We start from the raw sequence: 14333 nt of genomic DNA, 5'->3' as shown, positions 1-14333 counted from the left end.
TTCGGAACCATGATTGTTCTTTCCACGCTGGCCAGACGGATGCAAAATGGAGGCAGGCGGCTTCTGGTTGGAGAGCAACACTCGGGAAGCTTACCCTGGCGTGGATTGCGGCAGCCTCGGAAACTGAAAAGAGATGGGGGCATGAAACTTGCCCCTGAAGCATTGATGGACATTCCCAATGAGAACAATATGGGACCTGGACTACTGAAGAGCTTGTTATTTACTGGGACGTTCTGTGGAGCCACATTTGTCGGTGCAACAATCTGGCAATATGAGTCAGTGAGACATTCATTGAAGCAAAACTCTTGGCAGGCCTGGACTAAGAACAGCTGGGAAAATTTACAAGGTTGGCAGCACAAGGAAGGAGAATTTCGCAAGGCAATAAATAAGTGGTGGAATGAACTCAATGAGGGTGAGAAGGTGTTCTGGCCTATATGCTTAGTCAATGGTATTGTTTTCGCCTGCTGGCATCATCCAGCCCTGCAGTCCACTATGTTCCGTTACTTTTGTGCCAACCCAGCAGCACGGGCTGTGTGTTGGCCTATGTTCCTGTCCACCTTCAGCCACTTTGCACTTCTCCACTTTGGTTTGAACATGTATGTCTTACACAGTTTCAGCTCAGCTGTAGGTCGATCTTTGGGCAAGGAGCAATTTTTGGCCATGTATTTGAGTGGGGGTGTTGTGTCATCTTTAGCCAGTCATGCATTCAAGGTGGCGATGCGATGCCCTGGTCCCTCACTTGGTGCATCAGGAGCCATCATGGCACTACTTGGCTACTTCTGCACTCAGTATCCCAGTGCCCAGCTGAGCATTGTCTTCATTCCAGGACTCAGCTTCTCTGCAGACTCAGCCATTAAGGGCATCATGTGCTTGGATGCTGTAGGAATGGCTATGGGCTGGCGCATGTTTGACCACGCTGCACATCTTGGGGGGGCATTGTTTGGACTCCTTTATGCACACTTTGGGCCAAAGTATATCTGGGCCAACACTGAACCACTGATGAAGAAATGGCATGAGTTGAGAACAGAAGTCAGTGAAAGAATGCAAGGCAGTAAAAGAAATGACTAACATAGCAGTGGACATAGAGAATTTTACATCAGCCCCTTATAAATATATACATACAGTCTTGTACTTTTATATTCTTAAATAACTTCAAAAGAACTCTAGAAGTGCATGTGACTCACTCAACATGATACCAATCTGAAAAGGGGAGTGTGTGATACTAAACTGAGACATGTATAGTTACTGACAGGAAATGCTGTGCAGAGATTGTGAGGATTCTCTGATAATAGAAACCTTTCAGGAAGCTTGGTGAAGTGGATACTTATTTTAGCTTGTACTGCATGAGTCAAGTTGCTCTAAATTGTTTTGTAGTTGTTTATGAGGTGTTGCTGTACATATCTTTATCTTTTGATATATAGAGTATTTATGAAACTAAACATTTATCAGTGAAAGAAGGTTTTATTTAATGTTCACCACCACCACCATTGTCATCATCATCATCATCAGCCTCTTCATTCTCTTGTTATCTGCCCATTTATTCCAATACATCTTAGCCAGTCTTGTCATTGTATCCCTCTGTTTGCCCTGGCTTCGTTTGCCATCCCTGCTTTGTAGAGATGAGTTTGTAGCTTTCTCTCTCTCTCTCTCTCTCTCTCTCTCTCTCTCTCTCTCTCTCTCTCTCTCTCTCTCTCTCTCTCTCTCTCTCTCTGGGATTCAAGAGAGGTACCCTTTATATGGAGACAAGCGAATGTAGTTTCCATCTTTAATACCGGAAATATTGTTAATGTCAAACAATCTTCCAGTTAGTCAGACTTCAATTGTATATTACTGGAGGCTGTAGTAATATGTAACAGCAAAGTTGGAACTCTGTAACGAATACTATAGATACATATATTCAGAAGATGTCTAGGTAGTAGTGAAAGATGAAAATTTCCCATAATGTACCGCCAGTGATGAACGGAGAAGTAGACAAGAGTGATCGATTTTACTGATCATTATAGCTGTAAACTAAATAGGAAGTTGGGGAAATGGAATTGTTCAGAGATTAACACACCTTGATCATTATGCTGTTTTATATCACAGAGAGAAAAAAAAAGAAAAAAAATTTTCGTGGCTTATTATACTATGAATAGAATTGTTACAAGATGAAATAGGAAATGCCGGAAATTACAGATATATAAAATTTTATCCACATATGACACTGAAATATATTATCAAATAAGCAAACTCTACTTTTTTTTTTTTTAAGTGGAGGTATTGTGACATCTTGAAATCTTGAACGTTATCAGATAAAGCCAATAATACTGAAATAGTCTCAAAACACCACAGATAAAGTATAAACACCACCATATTCTATAAAAAAGGACAATAATTATACATATGTAACAAAAATATCTCAGTTTCTATCATGACACCGTGTAATATGCCATAAAAAAAAACGTATACACAGATGCGCACACAATACAAACTCTTTAAAAAAAATAACACCCAATAAATACACAGTTCACACTAATCCCACACAAACACCTGACTTAGTACTCCAAAAGCCGTGAAATATGACAAGATAACACACACACACACACACACACACACATACACAGCATCGCTTCCCCACAAACAACACAACACACTAAAAAAAAAAATCATCCAAAAAAACACACAATTCACACTGATCTCACACCAACACATGAGCTTGTAGCCCCAAAACCATGAGTTGCAAGGTGAAATATTAACCAGGCTCCGCCATTTTGCGTCACCTGAAAATCTGTTTTGTTTGGGGAAGGAGGCGAGGCTCGATACTCTCCCAATTATTTCAGCTTAGAGCAGCTTAGTGTGGCCCAGCTTAGTGGCACTGCATACTGAAACCTTCCCCTACTCAGCCTGACTCCCAAACACGCGCCATTGAGGAGAAAAGACGAGAAAAAAGGGGATAATACAAGGAAAACATTAGAGTGGCGAAGGAAGGAAGGAAGACTACTCCTCCTCTTCTTCTTCCTCCTCTTCCTCCTCCTCCTCCTTGTCTCGTCCTCGTAATGTCAGTCGTGTTGATGTGAATTGCTCCCTGACGCTAGAGGAAGTAATATGAACAGCTTTCTCATATTCAGGTGGGTATTTGGAGTGTGACGGCTTGGTGGTGAAGTAGTGTGATGTAAGTGTGGCGTAAGTGTGACTGTTGTAAGTAGAAGTGCGTGCGTTAGTGTAAGGGTGACTATGAGGGCGTGGGTAGAGGCGTGGTGTTAGCGTTACAAGTGTGGTGTCTGAGACTGGTGGACGTGTGCGGTGTGGTCATTGTGTTGGTAAGTATAGTGTGATGAGTGTAGTGATGATGTACTTGGCTGTAGTGTTTAGTGTGATGGGTAAAGTGAACGATGGGAGTGTAGGGTGTTAGTAGAAGTGTGGTGCTTTTTTGTGAGTGTGACCAGTGTGATTGTTGCATTAGTGTGAGTAGCCTAAGCAGAGGTGCGACATTACAAGTGTGACATTGATAGGGTTCTCATGGTTGTGAGTACAGGTGTGGCAGGAGCGTGAGTGTGGTGGTGAAGTGTGACATTAGTACAAGTGTGACTTAAGTTAGAGTGTGGTGTTAGAGGAAGTATGATGGCATGTGGCAGAAGTATGAGTGTGACAGTGGGATGTAAGCGTGGGTGGTTAACACAAGTATGACATTTGACATTTGACATCCCAATGTTGTAGATTAAGGTTGCCACTAATACAAGCATTGCCACGTGTACATTATGGGGAGCTGGGAAGCTGCAGGGAGAGTATAAGTGACATGTTATGTGATTTTTCCCTTTCCAGGTGAAACAAGATGTTTTGGAAGTATAATTTTTGTTCCTCAGCTCAGATCGAAACTCTTCTACAAAAGGAAGTGAGTGCTTTTGTCATACTGTATTTAGCATTTAAGCATATATAATTGTATTACATATATTAAAGTCTGGTGTTGATATGGTGTAAGTTTTGAATGAGTGGAGTTATATGGTGAAATATATAGTTATTTCATTGTAGTAACTTGTGTATGTGAGGAATAAACACCTATTTAATTAGAGCACCTATTAGCATCATAACATTTTTACACTTCAGGATTGAAATATATAGTTATGTCATTGTAGTAACTTGTGTATGTGAGGAATAATTACGTATATTAGCATCATAACATTTTTACGTTTCAGGATGTTACCCTTTCTGAACTTATGGATGAGGATGAACTCCTTCAAGAATGCAAGGCACAAAACAAGAAACTCATAGACTTGTAAGTGTTGTTCTGTGCAGTTGGCTCTGTACGACCTCAGACACTGGCCACCTTTGTGTAGAAACTTGTCACTATCTCACACATTCTTTCCTTCATTGCAAACTACTCAGTCACTTTAGAATTATAGGAAAGATCACATTTGTGCTCATAAAATCCGTGACTCCTTTTCTTTGCCTACCCTCCCACACCAGTTCTTATAATTATAGGAAAGATAAAATTTGCCCCTTTAGGCACACTTTTTGCCTACATTGCCACAACAGGTGTAGAGGAAACATCATTCCATCTATCTGTATACCAAATCAGCAATTCCACACTGAAACACACATTCACACTCCTAACCCTGTCAGTCCTCATTGGAAAGAGACAGTCTTGTGACCCATTAGACAACACCCCAGGAGCCCTATTAAAATCTGAAACTTATGTTTTTTGTATTCTTCTGCACCTGTCCCTGCCTCAGCTTGACCCGGGCTGAGGTGCTGGATGAGCTGGTGTACCTGGTGGTGAATGAACCCTCGGCTGATGGGGAGCTTCAGATGCGCTTCAAATATGCCAACCTGGCTGCTGAACTCCTCACTGCCGACGTCCCTGCTATCATTGACAAACTTGTGGCCTCAACGAGCTTGCTGGATGTCTTGTACAAGTGAGTCTTTTAGCACTGGGTTTCTCTCTCTCTCTCTCTCTCTCAGTGGGGAGATGATAATTTATGCATTTATAAGGACTACTTTTAAAGGCCACATATGAATAGTTAGGTTTTCACGATGTTTTTTTTTCCCATTAATGATGCAGAATTCTGATCAAACTTATCACTAGAATTAAAAAAAAAAAAAAAAAAACATCCTTGAAACTACCCCCCCCCCACCCACTGCCCTTCCAGTAACTACCCTCACAGCCTGTCTGAAGTAGCTCCCAGATGACAGTGGAACATTTACAAGTGTGGACCTTATCCCTGTGTGATGCCTTGCAGATTTTTGAAGAAGGAGAAACCCCTCAATCCTCTTCTGGCATCTTTCTTCTCCAAAGTGCTGGGGATGCTGGTACAAAGGAGGTCAGAGCAGGTGAGTTCGTTCCTACAGAGACACATTTCGCTGCTGCCACTGCTCAGAGCTGCTAGGGTCCCACCTTGCAGCAGCACTCAGGTGGAGAGGAGTAGGTATGGTACTGGTCCATGTAGGCACCATGTTATATGCATAGGTTGGTATGGAGGATGTAGATTACTGTTTATAGTCTTTGTTGTTAAGGTTTAGACTCGGCAAAGCAAAATTTGGTTAGCCGAAATGTGGATTTGATAGAATGTGATTTATTATTTTTTATTATTTATTTATTTATTTATTTATCTATTTATTTATTTATTTTTATTTATTTTTTTTACATTTGGACCTTTTTTTTTCTAGCTTTGTGCATTTGGCGGTACCAGTACAAATTTTTTTTTATACATGGTGAATTAATACAAATTCTGCACCAATGACTAGTGTATTAACTAAGTGCTAGCCTCACATGAGCCGCAGCAGCATTTTATAAAGATGTGTTCTCTTATGGTCAGATATTTTATATAAAAGACTAACAAGTTGAAGAGATACAAACTTTAGTATTACACTTTCTTGAACATTGAATGGAAGGACGATACTAAACTTATAATGATAATAGGTAGAAGTTATTTTTATTTTCAGACATAGCATAGCATAGAATAACAGTATCAGCATAGGATATAAGATAATAAATGTGAATATAGCATCATAAGTACAGTAAAGTGTGTTGCTGGTGTTTTACAAGGAACGTTTCAGTTGTCTTGAGGTTAATGGTGTAGCAGTAGAACATAATACCCATTTCTTAGGCAGAGTCAGGTACCTGTCATGTCAGAGTCCCACACATGGCTGCTAAGTCTGTATGGCATTCAGTCAGGGTTAGAAGTCAAGTACATAACCTGCACCAGCTTCCATTGTGTTAAGTATTTCCCATAATTTAAAGTCCTCTGATCTGGTGAGAGTTGTAACAAAGCCTGAGAATTGATAGGTTGTCTTGGTACATCAGGATTTAAGATTAGGGGAAGACTCTAAGCACAGTGGAAGGGCTAGAAGCTGAGTAACATGCACTTCAGTCCACTGTGTTCTGTGTTTTTCATCACCAAAGTCCTCTGATTTACTGACAGTCTAATAGCAAAACCTGACAGTTGGTGTGATTGACATATCAGAAGACTTAAAATTGAAAGAAAACATTAAGCACAATGCCAATGTTTAGTGTTTTTCATCATTAAAGTCCTCTGATTTACTGACAGTCTGGTAACAAAATCTGACATGATTGGAACATCAGAGGACTTTAGATTGAGGGAAAAAACTGAGCACAATGGAAGGGAGTATGGAATGTTACTCAGCTTCTGGCCACAACTACATAGACATAGTGTGTGCATATATCTGCAAATCTTTTGAAATAGTTTTTTTTTTTGTTGATGATAATGATTACCTTTGAATGGTTGTTGTGTCCACTGTTTTGTGTGGACGTTGTGGAAGTAAATGATTTGTTACTTTCATTATTCCAATATGTATCAGTAAAGAGACGGTCGGCCGTGCCCTTGAGTGTCAGATAAACATTACTTGATTGTCTGGTAAGAAGTTACACAAGCATCAATTCACAAATTATAGGACTTATATTCTATTCAAGTTGCAAATGAATGTCAGACTCTTACAGTTGTTTTATCTTCTGTATTCCTAACCATTTTCTTGCTGTAGGTTTGTGTGTAACTCTGTCTATCATGTAAATTGGATCTCTGGATCAGTTTGCATTTCTCTCTCAAGTTCATGAGTCATTGCATCTTGGCTAGGGAGTTGAGATACTTTTGGGCTCATGACCGACCTGGAGTACCGAGCGTTAGATGACCTGATCTCTATGTCGGTCAGACTCTCGCCCTCCCACTCGCACACGGCAAGCTTGGCCTTCTTCTCTTCCACCACTGCCACCTCTTCACTAGTCAGGACATGATATATTTCTTTTAACAGTAAATATTTGTAGATGAGTATTTGCATTCAGTGACTAGTACAGTACATGAAGTTGTCTGTGATGGCAGCATGATGGCTGTAGGTAGCTCTCATTTCCTGGTAAACAAGCAGATCTACTGTATGATGAGTTGTTAAAGGTAGACCATAGCTTTCAATCTTAGAGTTTTAACTGTACCAAAGAAAAATTCTAAGTTAACTTTCCCGTGTTTGCCGCTCAGTACAATTGCAGCATGACGAGTTCCAAGCATTGTATTATTTATTTATAAAGTTGTCTATTATTTTTGCTGCATCGTTCATGACTTATTTCCCTGAAACCTCTTATTGATTTTGCTTGGTAGAGTGGTATCAGATACCTGCTAGAATGGATGTAGTCTGTTTAGGATACTGATGTGCAGAAAAGTAGCTACACATCAAACCTCATATGACTGTGGTGAAGGAAGAAGGCCTGCCTTGTGAAGCCAACAATACATTTCATCTTGACACATTCTTATAAAGTGTATTCTCTTCTCTTCTCTGTAGAACTGGTATTCCTATCAGTTCACTTGCTTCCAGGTGTTGGACTTTTTAAAATCCAAAGGTGATTTTGTTGAGCTTGCGGTACAGCACGTGGGGACCTCGGCAATAATGGACCTGCTGCTCAGGCTTATTTGTAATGTGGAAGAGGACGAGATACGGCAGGGTGTGCATCAGGTGAGGCTCAGACACAGGCTTTGTTCATCTTCACTATCACCACCACCACTTTCATCATCATGACTGTCATCATTACCATCATCACCTCCATCATTACCACCACCATCATCACTGTCATCATCACCATCATCATCATTACCATTGCTCCCAGTCCATGATGGAGTGTAGGAGACTCGGACCTTTCGTAGTGTTTGCTTTTGTTCCTCTGACATGATACACCATGTTAGTGTGATATATCAGCCACCTTTTATTGCATCTGTCTCGGGTGACTTATTGGTGTGAGTTGGTGTGAAGTCTCCTGCACTCCAGTATCATTGCTCTCTCCAACACCCAGTGGCTGAATGAATGTCAGCTGATAGAACGACTTGTAGAAAGATTATCACCAGAGGCTGACCCTGATGACCATTCAAGTGCTGACAGTATCCTTTGTGAGATCAGTGCCTCCTGCCGGGATGCAACTAATGATGCCCAGCAGTCTACCAATCCACTCCTACAGACTTTAGAAAGGTGAGCAACAAGAGTTTCATGTTAGACACTGGATTGTGTTCTTATGCGCCTCTTGTGATGACACAGTGTATGAAGTTCTGTTACTAACTTTTATTTTTGTGTTGTGATTGACCCCCAGTGAAGAAACAATAAGCAAGCTCCTGGACCTCCTCTTACACGAAGAGCGGAATGAGTCATCTCTGGCACATGTCATTAATATCCTGCTGACTCTTCTATCTGCTCGATCATCAAGTGTTCAACAACCACAACAGCAACTGCAGCAGCAGCAACAACAACAGCAACAGCAGCAGCAGCAGCAACAGCAGCAGCAGCAGCAGCAGCAGCAGCATGAGCAGCTTGAGCAAGAACAAGGGTAAAAAGGAAATGCAACAGTTGTATTTAATGTGTGTGAGTTATTGTTCCTGAAATAACATGTCTCCTGGGAAATAAATCTAAACCGACGACAACTTGTATTCCAGGTTGCAGCAGTCAACGTCCATAGACTCTAGTGACAGTGCTTGCAGTGAAGGAAAGACAAATATAGTTGCTAGAACAGTGGCCAAACGTCTGCCAGACCTGCACAACATTCTCCTTCATCCACCAAAGGTTTGTCAAGATGTGTCCTCTCTTTCTAGTATAGATTATTTCATAAATTTGTTTTAGTGGTTTTGCATCTCTTTCTTAGCATCTTGTTTTGAGTCAGAAGTCTAATTACTTTCTGTGTGTTTTTTCTGATTTTTGATCCTCTACTTTATTTTGTTTTCAGTCGCAAGGTACTTTTTTTTTCCTTTCTTTGGATGATAAGTGTCTTGAAACTTCCCTCTTGAAGTCAATGATCTAATGGTGTGCTTTTCCCCCCACCAGAAAGGCTTGCTAGTGACTGCTTATGGACAGGAGGTGGAGCGTCTGGGCAGCACCCGTCTTCAGGTTGTGACACTAGTGGCTGCGCTGGTGGTTTCCAATGACCCCATCGTCCATAACGCTCTCTGTGAACTTAACACTGTTGAACATTTACTGGTGAGTCTTGAGTGTTTATTAGGAAAATCATGGTGTACTTTTCCTCTTGTCCTTTCCTGACTGTGTTCTAGTAGTCATGGTGGATTCTTATTTGTTATATTTGTATGTGTTGGTTATAGTGTTAAATGAAGGCACATTTGGAACTTGTTATGCAAGATTTAGAACTGCATTCTGAAATGTATTGGTGCCTTATTTGTGGTATGAGTTATTAGGGTTTTCAAGGCTGCCTTCATGATTTTAGTTATAGTTTGATGAAGAATCTATTCTAATAACTTGAAAAACCTAATGAGAATCCAACTGATCATCTCTGAGGCTTTGAAAAGTACTTCTTAATGAAAGTCTAAGGCATTTAAGAATATATATCATAGAAACACTAATCCTAATATATGTTCTCAGCTAACAATGATTATTTTTATCTTTCAGGATCTATTTTTCAAGTTCATGTTGAATAATTTCTTACACACGCAAGTGGAGCAGTGCCTGACAGCTATTCTCACCAAGGCCCCGGCCCCCACCTCACCCCAGGGAGCAAGTGACCACCTCTTACTCACCCAGCTCTTCACTCAGTGCCACATTGTTGAAAGGATCGTTGCTGCCTATGAGGACAACAGTGAATCACAAGAGTAAATAACATCAGCGTCTTGCTCTTGCATTCTGAGGAGTAAACTGAATTGGAACCTAACATTTTCTTTATATCATTCTGAGGAGTAAACTGAATTGCCAATGAAGTATTCTGTACCTTTATTTTTATCTTGTCTGTCATAGGGAATGTGTATATGTGTACGAGTGCCTTTTCTCAACTATCCTTCTTTCTGGGTACGTCTTTCTGGCATATAGACAGATAATGTGTGTGTATTATATTGGAGTTCCTTACATAGATAGTTTGGTTATGTGCTTCCACCTTCTCCTTTTAGTGGTAAACAAATCCATAACATGAGGGGGTACATGGGACACCTGAGGAAGATTGCCAATGCCATCGTGCAACAGGCAGAGTTTGGACCCAATGAACATCGCATCAAGAAGCTCATTCAGGTATGCTGTGTTATATTGCCATATCAGGAAGAAAATGTAGAGTTGTACTTAAGAGTTTCATTGTGGTTTGTGTAATTTTGGCTGATCAGTCTCTTGTTTAGATTTGTAAGTGATTGTGAATAATTGGATCATTCCAGTACAAAGACATCAGTTTAATTTTATTCTGGATGCAATGGAAAGGTTTTATTAAGTTTTATTAAGTGTAAGATGATATATTCTGCTGTCAAAGGATCGAAAATCATTTCATCTTCATTCATTACAATAGTATATATATATTTACTGCATTCTGATGTTTGGATTGTCAGTAGTACTAAATTGGCTGAGGATTTTGTTTTATGATGTCCCATTCAACTTGTATTGGAGACAGTGAATTGTATGAGAGAACAAAGACTAAATCTTTCACCTTGGTACAGGACTTGCCTGGAGACAAAGCAACTCAATGGGATGAATTTGTCTCCAACACCCTGGCTGAGGAGAACCGCAAGAATGAGATCACTCCCCTACCGGTAAGACAAAACCACTCTTATGCCTTTCTTAGTGGAAGGATGCTAAGTTTCTACAGTGGAGTCAGTGCAGTTTCAGTGTGAGTTTGATAAGTATGGGGATGGGGGAGTGAATGTTTGTGGTTGCCGCTGAGAATTTGAGGTTCTGCATTGGGAAGTAGAAATGAGAATGAATGAGCATTGTATATGTGTAGTTAGGAATGTAACAGGGATGAGAGTTTAGATGAAAGCAGGTGATAGAATAATGTGGGTTTTCATGAGTATAGTATGGAGAGGATGTTCATGTTTGCTGCCAAGTTTGAGATTCTATCATGGGAAGTAGAAATAAGACTGAGAATTGTAGATATGTAGTTAAGAAAGTAGTAGGGATCAGATGAAAGCAGATGTTATAATAATAGTATTAGATAACAGTAGATGGGGATAATGCATTTGTAGTGGCAGGACAGTCAAGGCATACCAACATCCACTTGGAATCACACAATCACCTTGACCCGATTGGTAAGAGGTTGCTCTGGTGTACCTTGAGTGCCCTGTTAGTTCAATCATCAGCTGCTCCCTCTTTTGGTTACCCCTTAGATCAGTTTGTCAGTGTTTTAATGCCTTAGAACTTACATGTTAGCTTGTCATGTACCTTGAGTGTCGGGTTCAGTTCTCGGTGTTTGAAAACCTTAGAAATTAGTCATAGTAGTTCACTATTGGGAATATATGAAGAGGGTGCAGTTATGATTTTTTTTTTCCCTCTTTCAGTTAACCCTTAGATCAGTTTCTCAGTGTTTTAATGCCTTAGAAGTTACACATTAACTCGTCGTGTACCTTGAATGTCAGGGGTTCAATCTTCGGTGTTTGAAAGCCTTAGATATTAGTCATAGTAGTGAAGAGGGTGCAATTATGATCTTTTCTTAACTTTGACTCAGTAGAGGAGCAGTTCTTAGGGATACATAGGATCATAATATATAGTTATCAGAGATGTGTAGGAAATGTGAGTCTGTAGCTGTACCAGAAAGAAAGGAGGTTGGGTTTTGTAATAAGCTGTGAACTGTATGGTGTCAGTAAAGAATGAAGGTATTATAGAAATAGTGGACAAATACACAAGAGACTGTACAAAATGAGGAGAAGGGATCAGAGTGGAAGGAGAAAGAGCATGGAAGGGAAACTGTGTGTATGCCTGTGACTTGATGGGATCTGAAATGCAAGAGGGCAAAAAATGGTTCAAGGATTGCATGAGTGAAGAAAGAGATGACATATTTGATTCATGGGTGAAACTGGAAAGATGAACGTATAGAAGTTGAGAATGTTTTAAGGTTTATCGGTAATCATCCTGTTATTCTCTAACCACTGTCTTTGTATCAGTGTATGTGTATTATGAAGTGTGGATGTAGCAACAACACTTAGGTCTGTACTCCTTCATGACACAAGCAGTCTGGGTTGTTGGCTGTATATTGTGCCCTGAATGGAGAGTTGTGTGTGTGTGTGTGTGTGTGTGTGTGTGTGTGTTTTGAGTGTGTCAGTGGAGACTTATAAGGATAAAGAGAGAGGCCTGGATTTCTTTCCTTCAGTGTGTTTTCCCTGTGATGTGTGTGTGTGTGTGTGAGAGAGAGAGAGAGAGAGAGAGAGAGAGAGAGAGAGAGAGAGAGAGAGAGAGAGATTCAAAATCTATGTTTAGTATGATATGCATGCAAGGAGCAAGCATTTTTTTTCTGTAAATATTTTGACATTTGTATACTTTCCATCATTTATTAGCTTAATTTTAGTTGTTTATTTTATTTATTTATATTTATTTATTTATTTATTGTATGTGCAACCTTTTAGTGTAGTTTATTGTCCATTATTTGACTGGCTTCCGAACTTGAACTAGGAGCAAAGTAGTGATGTGGCTTGGCTTGAGAAAGACCTAATTCCTGCAGCCACTGACCCTCCAGGCAGCGTTCACTTCCCACAGGGTGTCTGGGGCTCTGGCCTTGAAGAAATATTGGTTTGGGGATTGCTCCTCATTGTATTTTTACATATGAAAGTATATGAAAATATGATGAATGATATACCAAAACCCATGGTCTTCAAATTTTATGCCAGAACCTTGTGTATTCTATCTGGGTGCAGGAATAGTTTCTGATTGTTGGGTTAAATGATAAAAGTGATGATAGATAGTTTATGGTTTTAAGTCACAGGGATGGTACAGTTCCTGTATGAACCTTCAGTTGATAAGGTTGTACAGCCAACGCAGAAGTAACTAAGCATGCCTGAGTAAACATTTTTGCAAGATAATCTTTGCATCAGGAGCTTTATTTAGCTAGTCTCATAATTCTTCATTATGCTGCAGTGTGATGCTGAAGGATAGCTCTGCTGTTCTTTGGTTTTATTTTTTGGGATCAACCTGTTCCTAAGAATGTATCATGTCTTGCCGAGCTTCACACGTCCTGGATCTCTGCTGGTTCGTTTAGGAGTGTCAGGCTTCATTCATTCCTGTGCAGTTGGCCTTTTGGACCAAAGCTGCAAATTATTGATCAAGACTGTCATTGACTGGATAACTAAGGTTTAAGAAGTGCTGTGATGAAATAAGCTTGAGGTGAAGGATTGTGTTGGTGGGTGGCTCCAACACGAGGAACAGTGAAGCTGACCACTCCCTAACTCAACCAGTGCTCTTGTCACTCCATCTCCCAGGTTCAGGGGATCCATCATCACCTTGAATCTGATGACGATTCCGACGATGTTTCAAATTTTTATCCACAAACCTTTGACAATCCCATTGTCAAGCAGGTTAGCAGCCATTCTTGATGAGTATGATACCTAACTCTGTGCTCTTCCGGCAAGCAGTGTGCATTACTGCCAGCCTTGCTCTGTCTGTACTACAGTCTTCCTTAGTGATATGACAGCTGTCAGGATGCAGGTGTGGCTCAGTTCAAAGTCACAATACAGTGCTGGAACTATTCAGTTAGACAAAATTCTTGATAACATAAGGGAAATATTTAAGACATTTTATTTCCATGTATCTGTTTTTTATGTTTTCTCCCTCGGAGTGCCCCACAATGAGGGAGCTGTGGCAGAGTCTAAGTACATTTTACCCAAGTGATTGTGTGAGATGGAAAAAAAATGTCAACTTCACACTGATGGTTTCATGTAGTGTGACTTTTTGGGTATAACTTGACTTACTAGCTATTAATTTGGGGTAATTTTGTCAGTTAGTGTAGTGATTGAGTCACACCTGTACTGTTATCCTTGGGAAGACAGTGACCTTTTGTTCCTGCATCATGATTCCTCTCAGACCACATCTAGTTCTATTTGTGCTTGCAACTTGACAGTATCCTCCCAAGTCTCTTGTTTGAGAAGAAAGATACACAGATCTAAAAAGATTAATTCTTATGAATG

The 14333-nt window shown here is 40.2% G+C and overlaps 2 protein-coding genes across 18 annotated transcripts in view; both read left to right on the top strand.

Annotated features, from left to right (window-relative positions):
- The window catches only part of LOC135109306 (presenilins-associated rhomboid-like protein, mitochondrial), an 8393-nt gene extending 5283 nt beyond the window's left edge, over positions 1–3110 (top strand). For all 3 annotated transcript variants that reach the window (XM_064020628.1, XM_064020627.1, XM_064020624.1), the window contains exon 2: positions 1–3110. This exon is cut by the window's left edge and continues 5 nt beyond it. In XM_064020628.1, the coding sequence (XP_063876698.1) occupies positions 10–1068 (1059 nt within the window). In that variant the 5' untranslated portion in view covers positions 1–9 and the 3' untranslated portion in view covers positions 1069–3110.
- LOC135109302 (serine/threonine-protein phosphatase 6 regulatory subunit 3-A-like) overlaps positions 2763–14333 on the top strand; it is a 22268-nt gene continuing 10697 nt past the window's right edge. For 8 of the 15 annotated variants that reach the window (XM_064020619.1, XM_064020618.1, XM_064020616.1 and 5 more), the window contains exons 1-14: positions 2763–3107; positions 3802–3871; positions 4173–4252; positions 4710–4892; positions 5217–5307; positions 7762–7932; positions 8267–8439; positions 8558–8791; positions 8898–9024; positions 9283–9435; positions 9859–10058; positions 10350–10467; positions 10881–10973; positions 13629–13724. In XM_064020619.1, the coding sequence (XP_063876689.1) occupies positions 3812–3871; positions 4173–4252; positions 4710–4892; positions 5217–5307; positions 7762–7932; positions 8267–8439; positions 8558–8791; positions 8898–9024; positions 9283–9435; positions 9859–10058; positions 10350–10467; positions 10881–10973; positions 13629–13724 (1779 nt within the window). In that variant the 5' untranslated portion in view covers positions 2763–3107; positions 3802–3811. Of the gene's footprint in view, positions 3108–3220; positions 3300–3801; positions 3872–4172; positions 4253–4709; positions 4893–5216; positions 5308–7761; positions 7933–8266; positions 8440–8557; positions 8792–8897; positions 9025–9282; positions 9436–9858; positions 10059–10349; positions 10468–10880; positions 10974–13628; positions 13725–14333 lie in introns of those variants that run through there. The other 7 variants (XM_064020621.1, XM_064020620.1, XM_064020614.1 and 4 more) reach the window with 4 other exon arrangements.

The sequence above is a fragment of the Scylla paramamosain genome, chromosome 18 (genome assembly GCF_035594125.1).
Source record: "Scylla paramamosain isolate STU-SP2022 chromosome 18, ASM3559412v1, whole genome shotgun sequence".
Taxonomy (NCBI): Eukaryota; Metazoa; Arthropoda; class Malacostraca; order Decapoda; family Portunidae; genus Scylla; species Scylla paramamosain.
Note: the sequence above shows the minus strand (reverse complement) of the source record. Positions and strands in the feature narration are given on the sequence as shown.